The sequence below is a fragment of the Mus musculus genome, chromosome 11, assembly GCF_000001635.26.
Source record: "Mus musculus strain C57BL/6J chromosome 11, GRCm38.p6 C57BL/6J".
In the NCBI taxonomy this organism is placed as follows: Eukaryota; Metazoa; Chordata; class Mammalia; order Rodentia; family Muridae; genus Mus; species Mus musculus.
The window spans coordinates 116355886-116368392 of record NC_000077.6 but is presented as its reverse complement, the minus strand read 5'-3'; the positions used below and the strand labels follow the sequence as shown (position 1 = coordinate 116368392).

At 48.6% G+C, this 12507-nt stretch overlaps 1 protein-coding gene across 3 annotated transcripts in view; it reads left to right on the top strand.

Annotated features, from left to right (window-relative positions):
- Rnf157 (ring finger protein 157) overlaps positions 1-12507 on the top strand; it is a 77047-nt gene that overhangs the window by 44999 nt on the left and 19541 nt on the right. For all 3 annotated transcript variants that reach the window (NM_027258.1, XM_006533104.2, XM_006533103.3), the window contains exons 3-8: positions 6020-6108; positions 7993-8139; positions 8463-8580; positions 9084-9150; positions 9414-9457; positions 9677-9724. In NM_027258.1, coding sequence (NP_081534.1) covers positions 6020-6108; positions 7993-8139; positions 8463-8580; positions 9084-9150; positions 9414-9457; positions 9677-9724 — 513 coding nt within the window. The remainder of the gene's footprint in view (positions 1-6019; positions 6109-7992; positions 8140-8462; positions 8581-9083; positions 9151-9413; positions 9458-9676; positions 9725-12507) is intronic.

Genomic DNA, 12507 nt, shown 5'->3' with positions numbered 1-12507 from the left:
ACATTTGTATGTAAGCACAGGCATTGCTCACCGGTTCAGACGGGTGCCTAAACCAGCAGTTCCCTCACTGGGCACCAGGTGGCACTTTCCTGATGTACAAGGAAGTAACGCCAGGCTTGAAGCCTGAGTCTTGCTCTGCTGACACAGGTGCCTTGATTGGCAGGCCGCTGGTGGATCTCAGTCATTTCTCAGATTCAGTTTGCTTGGCTCCTTGCTCGTTTCACTGCCAGGTTCAGTGCTCAGACGTAGTGCGGGTGCTGAGCAAATGGGTAAATGTCTTCGCTCTCCCACCAGTAACATCTCTTTGTGCGTTTTGGGCAAGCGGCAATGTCCTCCAGTATTGACAAGCCCAGCATCCGAGTTGCTGGCTTCTGCACTTTCCGTTGGATCTCATAGACAAAGACATTTGCCATGCTGTGTTCTAAGAAAGCCGTTCTCAGCAGAGACCTCCGGTATTCCTGTTAAAGTGTGGAAGCACGGGCCGTGTGCTTTGGTATCTGCTGCTGTCTAAGCAGAAGGGTGAGCTCTATGGTGTCCCAGCCAGCTTCCAGAACCTGCGTGGAGCTTGATTCTATTTGAAAGGACTTCACCTTTCACACTTCCTTGTCCATTCCAACCATGCTTCTACTTTCTGTTCCTTGGCCTTGGGACCTTCTGAGTATCACCTACTTTCTCCTTTTTTATGCTATCAGGAACTGAATCTAAACCTTGTACATGCTAAGCAAGTGTCCTCTCTGAGTTGTTCCCTTAGCCCCTTGAGCTTCATCTGCCAGAGGAGGTTGTTAACATTGACATTCTGCATTTGCTCAGTCAGCCATCGGATTTTGAGTTTCTCTTCTGGGCTGGTCTCTCCTCCAGGAGCTCACAGGCTGCTGGGAGAGGAGACTTGCCTCATCTTAGAATAGGAAGTACGAGTGCATGGCCTAGGGCTGGATGGCGGCTAAGGCTGGACAACATATGTGTCATAATTTATGCCACTGAGCTGCGTGCCGGGATGTAGTTCACATGTAAATGTCATGTATGTATTTTACCGTAATTTAAAAATTAAAGTAAAGCAGGGATGGGGGCACAGCCCGGGTGGTGAGGTGCTGAGGGCCTGAGTTTGGTCCCAGGAATCCACAGAAAAAGCTGGGTGCAGAGGCACATACTTGGAATCCCAGTGGTGGGAGGTGAGAACAGGCAGATGCCCAGAACTCACTGTCCAGCCTCACTAGTCAAGTCGAGACCCTGTCTCAAGCAAGTGTGGGTGGCTCCTGGGTTAAGAACTGAAGGTGTGCTGGGCAGTGGTGGCATGTGCCTTTAATCCCAGCACTTGGGAGGCAGAGGCAGGCAGATTTCTGAGTTCGAGGCCAGCCTGGTCTACAGAGTGAGTTCCAGGACAGCCAGGGCTATACAGAGAAACCCTGTCTCAAAAAAAAAACCAAAAACCAAAAGACAAACAAAAAAGTGTCCCTTGGCCTCTACTGCATGCATATACATATATGCAAACACATACACACACAACTGGGAGGAGAATGCATACAAAGGATGCATGGCACATAGTAGGGCCTCAGAAGTGCTTATGTGTATTCCCTTTTTGTTATGGGTTTGTTCACATTTGATCCCTGAGTTCAAATCTCAGCAACCATATGGTGGCTTACAACCATCTGTAATGAGATTGACACCCTCTTCTGGGTTGTCTGAAGACAGATACAGTATACTTATGTATAAATAAATCTTTGGGCTGGAGTGAGCAGGGACCAAGCGAGCAGGGTTGGCTGGAGCGAGCAGAGGTCCTAAATTCAATTCTCAACAACTACATGAAGGCCCACAACTATCTATACAGCTACAGTATACTCATATACATAAATAAATAAAAATTTTTAAAAAAGGTTAGATTGAGGGTACCTGAGCCTCATTTCCTTATCCTGTATTTAGGCACCCTTCCCTAAATCCATTGAGATTTTACTACCTAAAGCCAGGTGGTGGGGGCACACGCCTTTACTCCCAGCACAGGGGTAGGCAGATCTGTTAAGTTTGAGGTCAGCCTGGTTTACAGAGGAACTTCACAGACAGCCAAAGCTACACAGAGAAACATTATCTCAAAAAACACAAACTCTTTTTTTTTTTTTTTAAACATTACAAACTAGGTGGTGGTAGCTCAATCCTGGGAGGCAGAGGGCGGGGGATCTGTGTGAGTTTAAGACCAGCCTGGGCTACATAGAGAGACCCCTGTCTCAAAAAATCAAAATAAATAAATAAATAAATAAGGGTCCTTAAGGGTTTCTTAAGGGTCAAGGCTCTGGGTGTCTCCAGAGGAGAATGGCACCACCCACACAAACCAAGTGGTCGCTGTGCTGCTCGAGAGAACGAGAGAACGCTAATCCCAAAGTCATTTACTTTGGCTTTAGAGCAGATTTAGAGTATGTGTCAGATTTTTCTGCCTAATTACTTTTTGCTTAAGCTTATTTTAAATTGGTTTTAAATTCCTTTAGTACTGCAGCCTAGGAAGTAGGGGGCGAAGAAATGGGCGTCAGATGAGAGCTGGCCTGGAATTCCCATTTCCCCCAGTTAAAGCCCCCTGGCCGGCTGCTCGCCGAGCATTAACGTCTTAAGAGTACACTTACTCTTTGATCCAGTAATTCCACTCCTAGGAATTTTTCTCAAAGAAACAAGCAAGCGTGCAGAACGCAGGGACAAGGGCGTGCGTCTACAACACACATCAGCAAAAAGGAAAGCCAACTGCTTAATAAAGCATGCAGTCATCTCTACATGGTGTCAACATAGTGGACTTTGGAGCTGTTTGCCATGTCTTTAAAATGAGAGAGAGAGAGAGAGAGAGCGTGTAGTCCTTCACACAGTGAGAGCCCAGCGAGGGAGGGCGGACTGTTTCCATTCATTTTGATAGTGTGTGATAAAATGGTCACCGAGCTTGCGCCTCTTTTTTTTTTAAAGTTTTCTGCTTAAGCATATCATGCTTTGTCATTAAAAAGCATGTATATATGTATACACATAAACACACACACACACACACACACACACACACACAAACACGCATGCACACATACCTGCCGCTTTTGTGGCTGCCTGTGATGGCTCATGTTATTACCCCAGCACTCAGGAGGATGAAAGTCAGGAGGAGCAGGAGTTGAAGGCTTGTCTTGAGCTATGTAAGACTCTGTCTCAAAGAACAACAGAAAGTAGAAGCCAGAGAGATTACTCAACAGGGAAAGGTGCCTGCTCCAAGCCTGATGGGTGCAGATTCCCGGGACCTACATGGTGGGAGGAAAGAATTGACCCTTTCAGGTTGTCTTCTGACCTCCACATGCGTGCTATGGCACATGTGCCTAACATAAAATAAGTCAAATGTAATAAAAAACATTGAAAACAAAAATTAAGACAAGAGCTGGGAGTGGTGGCGCACGCCTTTAATCCCAGCACTTGGGAGGCAGAGGCAGACGGATTTGAGCTCAAGGCCAGCGTGGTCTACAGAGTGAGTACTAGGACAGCCAGGGCTATACAGAGAAACCCTGTCTCAAGAAACCAAAAATAAAATAAGTAAGAGGTTGCAGGCCAGGCATTGTGGTTCATGCTGTACTCTAAGCTAGGCAGGAGGCTGAGGCGAGAGAATGGGGTGTACAAGGCCAGTCCGGGCTACAAAGGCAATAGAATAAGTAAGTCACTGTTTCAAACAAAACACCTATAATTGTAGTAAAATGTTTGTATGTAATGCCTACAAAGTGTTTTATCCCGGGGCAGGGGGTAAGTACTCACCACAGGTTCCTAAGTGTCTGCAGTATATTAGGATCACATTCACCCCACTCTCCTTCCCACTGAACCCCCTTCTCCTTTTGCCTCCAGTCCTCCTCCCTCCTCTCCTCGGGTCACTGAGTTGAAGTTGTCGCAGCTTGGTGGCTGGTACTTACTGCAGCATGGGCAGCTAAAGAAAAGCATTCCTCCCCCTTTCTCTTTCTGACTGGGTCTTTCTTTGTAAGTCCTTTGTAGCCCTGGCTGTCCTGGGTTCAGGATGTAGAACAGGCTGGCCTCGAACTCACCGAGATCCTCTTGCCTCTGCCTGTCGTGTTGGGACTAACGGTGTGCACCACCATGCCTTGTCCCCTTTTTCTTGTTGAACTGAAGTCTTACAGAGCAACCTAGCCTGGAACTTAGCATTTGCCTTAAGATAAGCTTCCGCTCCTCGTTCTTCTGCCTTCCCTGTAGAGGTTTTACAGGCAGGATCTGTCTGTCTTACGACTATGCAAGCTCTATCTGCATGCACACCTGTCTGCTAGAAGAGGCATCCTATGGCAGTCCAGATGGGTTCCGGGGATTGAACTCAGGACCTCTGCTAGAGCAGACAGTGTGCCTGACCACTGAGCCATCTCTCCAGCCACGCCAACTGAATATTTAAAGTTATACTGTGCTACTCTTTGATTTAGTAATTCAATGTGTCCACTTTTAAACATTTAAGAATGTTTCTTCTCTCCCTCCCTCCCTCCCTCCCTCCCTCCCTCCCTCCCTCCCTCCCTCCCTCCCTTCCTTCCTTCCTTCCTTCCTTCCTTTATTGAGACAGGGTCTCACTATGTTGCCCTGGCTAGTCTGAAACTCACTATATAGACCAGTAGACCAGGCTGGCCACTAACTCTGCTTGTCTCAGGCTCCCAAGTACTGGAATTGAAGGTGTGTGCTACCACATCTAGTTTGATTTTTCTTTTCCTGCTTTGAAACAGGGTTTCTCTGTGTAGCTCTGGCTATCCTGGAACTAGTTCTGTATACCAGACTAGCCTCAAACTCAGGGTCAGCCTGCCTCTGTTCCCTGAGTGCTGGATTAAAGGCGTGCCCTTCCACTGTCGCACTTCAGTGTGTTTTCTTAAGGATCATATTCAAGAATGTGAATTACCAGCAGTCACATTGACAGCACTGAAAGTCTGATGCACTTTACTTTGTATTAAGTTGTTTCCCCGACACAATAACCCCATCCAGTCCGTGTGTGTGTGTGTGTGTCTGTGTGTGTCTGTGTGTGTGTGTGTGTAAGCACAATTAGAACATGACTCTGAGTCCTGTTCTCTGCAGCAGCACTGTGCGGGTACAGCCTTGGGCTAGAAGACCCACAGTGTGCTGCAAAGCTACGGACTCTAGTCAGTCAGCTTCCCAAGAAACAGTCACAGCAAGTGACAGTTCCATCAGGGGCAGTCAGCATATTTGATAGTGTAAGATAACGCTGCCTGAGCCATCTTAGTGTGTGTGTACACCATGTGTTGTTCCAGCGGTGACAGAGTGCCTCTCCACTCCCTAAGAACACATCTGCACCACTGCATGTTGGTAGATTCTTGAATCACTATTGCCCAGAGAACACAGATACTGAGAATATGTTACGCATCCCAGGGAAAGATTCCTGTTTCCCTTTGTCACTGTCTCAGAACTCTGAATCCAGAGATCCTGATGGGAAAAGAAAGTGTGTGAATGATGGAGCCAGCACTGTATGTGTGTAAATGAGGCTGACCCCCAGGTGCCTGTAGGATCAGGGTTAACAAACTGCTCTATGTGATCAGCTAAGGGGGTTTGTTCTTTGGTGTTTGCAAGCCTCTGCCCTGCACACTTGGTTGTCTCCCCTGAAGGATAGATAGGGCTTGCAGCTCCTCCCTGTCACCTGCAGTAAAATGCAGAAGCTTTTTGCCGTTAACTTGGCCACAGTGAGTCCTTTGGTGTTTAGAACTTCAATAAGAGTTGTTAGGGTTTGTTTGTTTGTTTGTTTGTTTGTTTGTTTTTTAAATTAGTTTTCCAAGTATTGAACACTAACCCATATACGCTTCATATGAAGGGAGAAAAACAGATAAATCCTGCTTTTTTGACACCATCTTGAATCCTGGTTTTCCCGCACAGCAAGCTTACCTACTTACTGTGTTGGAGGCTGCCTCCTCTGTCAGGAGTGTGCCTCCTCCTCCTGCCTCACTGTTTTTCATTCACCCAAGAGCATCTTCCAGTTGGGGACAGCCATGTCTTTATAAATACACTCCTGCTCCCACTTTGTCTCTGACAGTTCCCTTACGCTGCCCCGCCTCCCCAAGAACCTGTGAAGACTCTGAGAAGCCTGATCAACATCCGGAAGGACACGCTGAGACTTGTCAAGTAAGTCCCCAAGGGCGCAGGCCAGGTCCCAGGTGCCCTTCTGCTTGTGGGGCAACAGGTACTCCACAGGAGTCAGAGCAGCTCCTGACAGCCACGGCCTCCTGCCCGCGCTCAGATGACAGCTGCTGCTGCTGCTGCTGAAGCACGGCTCCTAAGATGAGGCCTCCTCAGGCTGGGGTGACTTGGAACATGACCGTGGGCAGTGCTCTCTACAGGATGAACCTTCTCCTGCCTGCACCGGCATTTTAAGTACTCTCTCTATTCTGTGGATCTAAAATCAAAGAACTCTAGTTAGAAGAAAGGGAACGTTTGCAGACACCCCAACAAGCCTGTGTACTGATGAGCTGCTTGAGTTAGGAGTGTAAAAGCCAATTTTAGTTGGTTATGGTGCTGTGCACTTCTGGTCTCAGCAGTCAGGAGGCGAAGGCAGGACAACAGGGTTTGAGGCCAGCCTGGGCTTCAGCACAAAACACGGAAGAGAGACAGAGACACGGAGAGAAGACCACCTGTGCAGCTGGATGCCTGTAGAAGTGTGCAGATAGCTATCAGAGTTTGGGTAGAAATTCAGAATGAGTGTATGGAAAAACCAAAAGATTAACAAGGCTGTAGTGAGTGCAGGAGGTTAGGCAGGGAGAGAAACCGAGCACCGCTCGCTCTGTGCCGAGCTGGGTGTCTAGCGTGTTTATGAAGTCACTGCAAGGAAGGCTCTAGGTGCTGTGCAGGTAGAGTTGTGATTTCCCTACAGTGTGAGGACCGCAGAACCCTGTGGGGCAGGGAGGAAGGAGACAAACCGTTCTGTAGTAGCAAGTCTGTAAGACGGTGCCTACGACCGAGAGACCAAGACCCAGTAACTGTGCTTGCTGTTTAGGAAGGAGGCTGAATGCTCATACGTGAGTCCAGAAGAAGCTGCAGGGTAGAGGAGGGAGGGAAGGAGAAGCCTGGCCTTTTCTAACCAGTGTCCTCAGTGATTAAAGTGAAAAAGAACCATGTTCTGGCGTACGCACTCAGCCTGTGAGATGCAGTAAACAATCTAAATGCCCCAGAGAGATGGCACAACCATGCCAATAGCCACACTGAGATGGCACAACCATGCCAATAGCCACACTGAGATGGCGCACCCATGCCAATAGCCACACTGAGATGGCGCACCCATGCCAATAGCCACACTGAGATGGCGCAACCATGCCAATAGCCACACTGAGATGGCACAACCATGCCAATAGCCACACTGAGATGGCACAACCATGCCAATAGCCACACTGAGATGGCACAACCATGCCAATAGCCACACTGAGAAGTATGTGGTGCTTTTGGAGGGGGGGATGAGGGTGGTTAGAGAAGACTAAGAGTGTTTTTTGTTTATTTGTTTGTTGTTCATTTTGGTGTTTTGTCTGCATGTATGTCTGTGGGAAGGTGCCAGATCCCATGGAAGTGGAGCTACAGACAGTTGTCAACTACCCTGTGGGTGCTGGGAACTGAACGCAGGCCCTGGGCAAGAGCAGCCAGTGCTCTTGACTGCTGAGCCAACTTTCTAGCCCCAAAGAGCAAATCTTAATATTTCTGACCTATTCCTGGTGGCAGCGCTCGCCTTTAATCCCAGCACTAAGGAAGCAGTAGCAGGGGCTGGAGAGATGGCTCAGCGGTTAAGAGCACTCACTGCTCTCCCAGAGGTCCTGAGTGGCTCCCAAGCATCTGTGATAGGATCCGATGCCCTCTTCTGGTGTGTGTCTGAAGACAGCTACAGGAAGCAGTAGCGGTGCCTCTCTGAGTTCAAGACAAGCCTGATCTATAGAGTGAGTTCCAGAATAGCCAGGGCTACACAGAAAATAAAAGAACAAAGTCCCGATCCACTGCCCCCAAAGGCTGTCTCTTGGGGTTTCCCAGATGTGCTGAGGAAGTGAAGAGCCACGGAGAAGAGGCAGGCAAAGCTAAGGTCCACTACAATGTCGAGTTCACCTTTGACACAGATGCCCGGGTAGCCATCACCATCTACTACCAGGCCACTGAGGAATTCCAGAATGGCATTGCCAGGTAAGACGGCATAGCAGGTGAGCCAGCCGCCTCCTAGCCTCTACCCACCCGGGAACAAACATACTCTTTTCTACAACCCGGCGGGGTCTGGACCTTGAATTTAGATTTTCTCTTCGGATCTTCACTCTTTACTGTGGATGTGTAGATTAAATATGGAAGTCTAGTAATAGTACCAGACTAGTGAAAAAAAAAAGTTAGAAAAAGTGTTTTTCTTCCCTGAGTGAGTGCTGCTGGACCGAGCGAGCACAGGTGTGAGACAGTGGGAACTGTCAGGCTGTCTGGGCTGAGCTCTAACTTTGGCTCTGCTTCCCCTCCATCCACAGCTACATTCCAAAAGACAACAGCCTGCAGTCAGAGACCGTGCACTACAAGCGAGGGGTGTGCCAGCAGTTCTGCCTGCCCTCCCATACCGTGGACCCCTCGGAGTGGGCCGAAGAGGAGGTAAGCTGCCAGGTCCAGGATCTCTTGCCAGGAGTGCCTGTGCCAGCCGCAGACAGCCTGTCCAGATGCTGGGATGCCACGCTCAGCTGTTGTCCCCGGTGGCCCCTTCAGGCCCATCGACGGACTGCTTAGTTCAAATTAAAACTATACCTATCCTTGCTCGTTTTTCTATTCCAAAGCTAGTCAGTTAGTCAAGGACACTGTGAGAAAGCCATGCTGAAAGGAAAAGAGCTGCAGGCTAGGGACCCTTGATGCAGTGAGGGCTGGCTTGTTTGGTTTCTTAAGAGGAAATAAACCACCTTCAGTTAAACAGACCTAGACAGCTGCGAGTCTGACAGATGGGAGCAGAGAGGAGGTTAGCGCTTCTGGGCAGCACCTGCCTTCTGAGGGACTGATGAGCATGCACACACACGCGCACACACACACACACACTCACATACACACACACACACACACACACACACACGTAGTTCATCATCTGCATTTCCTTTTCATCCCTGCAGCTTGGCTTTGATCTGGACCGTGAAGTCTACCCTCTGGTAGTGCACGCTGTGGTGGATGAAGGAGATGGTAAGGAGACTTCTGATTTCTTTCATGTGCCCACTCCCCTCTTACGATAGCCTCCCACCCTGAATACACCTCTGTGAGTCTTTCCTTTCCCTCCCCACCCTGCTCTGAGGGCGGAGTCTGTAATGGTGTTTAGAGCCCAGCCTTGCAGATGACCACCCAGCACTGCTGCTCCACCAAGCCGTGGGTTCTCGAGGAAGCGGGCGTGTGGGAGAGGACTGAGGCTGTCTCGTTGGCCTTCTTCAGCCTTGTGCCTTTTCTTTCAGAGTATTTTGGCCACTGCCACGTGCTTCTGGGCACTTTTGAGAAGGTAGGAACATGCTCTGTTTGACATTTCTTTTTCATGTGAAAAAGCTGAAAAGCTCCGCACACTAGGGCTGCCCTCGGGAAGGTCTAGCTTGGCCACTCCACTGCCATGATCTTCACCTCATGAGTGGGCCTAGCTGGTCACTATTCCACGCTTACTGAGTCCGAGTCCACAGTGCCCCTGCCCGTCCTGGTCCTAACTAACGTCAGGCTTTTATTCCAGCACCCGGACGGGACCTTCTGTGTGAAGCCCCTCAAGCAGAAGCAAGTGGTGAGTCTCTGAGGCCAGCGGCTCCTAGCGCTTCCCTCTCTCTTTCCTTGTGATTTTTTTTAACTTTGTAAAACTATGCGCTCTTGTTTCTCTCCCCTATTTTTTTTCCTTTTAATGAAAGAAGATGTTTGGAGGAGTCCCTTGTGTCTGTTAGAAGCTGCTTGGGTGGCCCCGAGGGAGTACTGGCTTTTAGTGCCTTTATTGGTTTGGAATTGTTGGTGCCTCCCAGGCCACGGTTATCTTGAAAAGGGAAAGAATAATGTTTGTCTCCTGACATTAGGGTGAAGGAGAGCTCTTTTTACTTAAAATGCCATGATGAGAAACATTTCAAACACAAAGATAAAGCACTGAGCCTGTTTCAGGGCCAATCTGAGTTCTGAGCATAATTTATCCTCGAACTCCTTTTCTGAGATTCAGCGTATTGGCCATCTGCCTCCCAGGAGAGTGAGCATCAAGATGTGAGCATGTCAGTTGGAAGGCCCAGCCCCTACCATGTGCCAACATTTTACACTTCTGCAACAGGAGGAGGACATGTCACGGAGGGCTAGGGACAAGTGCAGCCAGTGACGTTGGCAAGGAGGGTAGGAGGCTCGAGGTGTGGTGACTTGTGCCTGTAATTTCAGCAGAAGGGAGGCAGAGGCAAGAACATTACCTGGAGTTCTAGACCAGCTTTAGCTACAGTGAGTTCCAGACCAACCAGAGCTACAAAGTACGAACCTGTAACAAACAAACAAACAAAGGATGGTTTGAAAAAAGTAGTGACCAAACCAGATACGCTGATGCATGCCTTTAATTCCAGCACTTGGCAGACAGAGGCAGGTGCATCTCTATGAGTCTGAGAACAGCCTGGTCTACAGAGCAAGTTTCAGGATAGCCAGGACGACACAGAGAAAACCCTGTCTCAAAACACATACACACACACACACACACACAAACAAACAAAAAAGGGAGGAAGAAAGGAGGAAGAAGAGGAAGAGGAATAGAGCCAAGTGTGTGTGATTGCTCTCAGTACTTGAGAAGCAGAGACAGTTCGATCCATGAATCTGAGTCCAGCCTAGTCTATAAAGCAAGTTCCAGGACAGCTAGGACTACACAGAGAACCTTGTGTCATAAAATACACAAAAAAAGAGAGGAGGGGAAGATTTAATTTTTTAAGAGGAGAAAAGAAAAAAAAAATTTTCGAGACCCTGGCTGTCCTGGAACTCACTCTGTAGACCAGGCTGGCCTCGAACTCAGAAATCCGCCTGCCTCTGCTTCCCGAGTGCTGGGATTAAAAACATGCACCACCACTGCCTGGTAAAAAGAATTTTTTTTTTTTTTTTTTTGGTTTTTGAGACAGGGTTTCTCTGTATAGCCCTGGCTGTCCTGGAACTCACTTTGTAGACCAGGCTAGCCTCGAACTCAGAAATCCGCCTGCCTCTATCTCCCAAGTGCTGGGATTAAAGGCATGCGCCACCACGCCCAGCGAAATTTTTTTAAAAGAAAAAAAAAGGAGATATCATCTCAAAACCAAGCTGAATGAGGACGCTAATGCCTGTGAGGTGGACGCTGAGGCCAGCTTAAGCAAAACAGCAAGAGATCCCATTTAAGAAAAGTCAAAGGAACCGGGCATGGTGTTCCATGCCTTTAATCCTAGCACTTGGGAGGCAGAAGCAGGTGGATTTCTGAGTTCGAGGCCAACCTGGTCTACAAAGTGAGTTCCAGGACAGCCAGGGCTACACAGAGAAACCCTGTCTCGGGAAAAAAAAAAGAAAAAGAAAAGAAATGGGGAAGGTATGTGGCAGCAATATGGCTTAGCAGGTAGCCTGTGATAGAAAGAAGAGAATCCGTTTCTGAAAGCTGTCCTGTCCATTGAACCTCCACACGCATTCTCCATGAGATGACTATATCCATATTCACAAAATAATAACAATAGTAATAATGATAATTTTAAAAGGAATGGGAAGGCTGGGGCTGGAGATATGGCTCAGTGGTTAAGAGCACTTGCTGTCCTCGTGAAGGGCCATCAGTGCCCAGCACCACGGCTGGTAACTCCTGAGTGCTGGAACTGCTGTTCCAGGGAACCTGGCACCTTTGGGCCTCTGTGAGCACCTGCACACAGATGGTGCATGTATGTAAACTCAGGTTACACACAAGCACCTAAAGTAAAAAGAAATAAGCCGCCGGGCGGTGGTGGCACACGTCTTTAATCCCAGCACTTGGGAGGCAGAGGCAGGTGGATTTCTGAGTTCAAGGCTAGCCTGGTCTACAAAGTAAGTTCCAGGACAGCCAGGGCTACACAGAGAAACCCTGTCTCAGAAAACCAAAAACCAAACCAAAACAAAAAAAAAACCCTTCTTATAAAATAGAGAAAACACGAGGCTGGCTTCGTGGATGTGTACCACTGGCATGTCTTCCCAGGACCTGCATGTCTCTGTCTTTGCCTTTTCTTCTTGAGGTAGAGTCTGGCTATGTAATCCCAGCTGGCCTGGTACTTGCCATGTAGTGCAGGCTGGCCTCAAACTCATGAGAGTCCTCTTGCCTAGCTTACCAAGGGCTGGGACTGTAGGCATTAGCCACCACGCCTGCCTTACCTTTCCTTTTCTGTCTTCCTTTCTGTCCTTGCCATTCTCTCCTTCCTGTCAGTCTCGTGTGTCCCAGACTGGTCTTAGTGTGAGTGGAGGATGACACTGAAGGCTTCTCTGGCCTCCATCTCTCTGATGCTCTACCACACCAAGGTCACACAGTGCTGGGCTTCATACGTTCTAGGCAAACACTCTCCCAGCTGAGCCACACACCTTGCC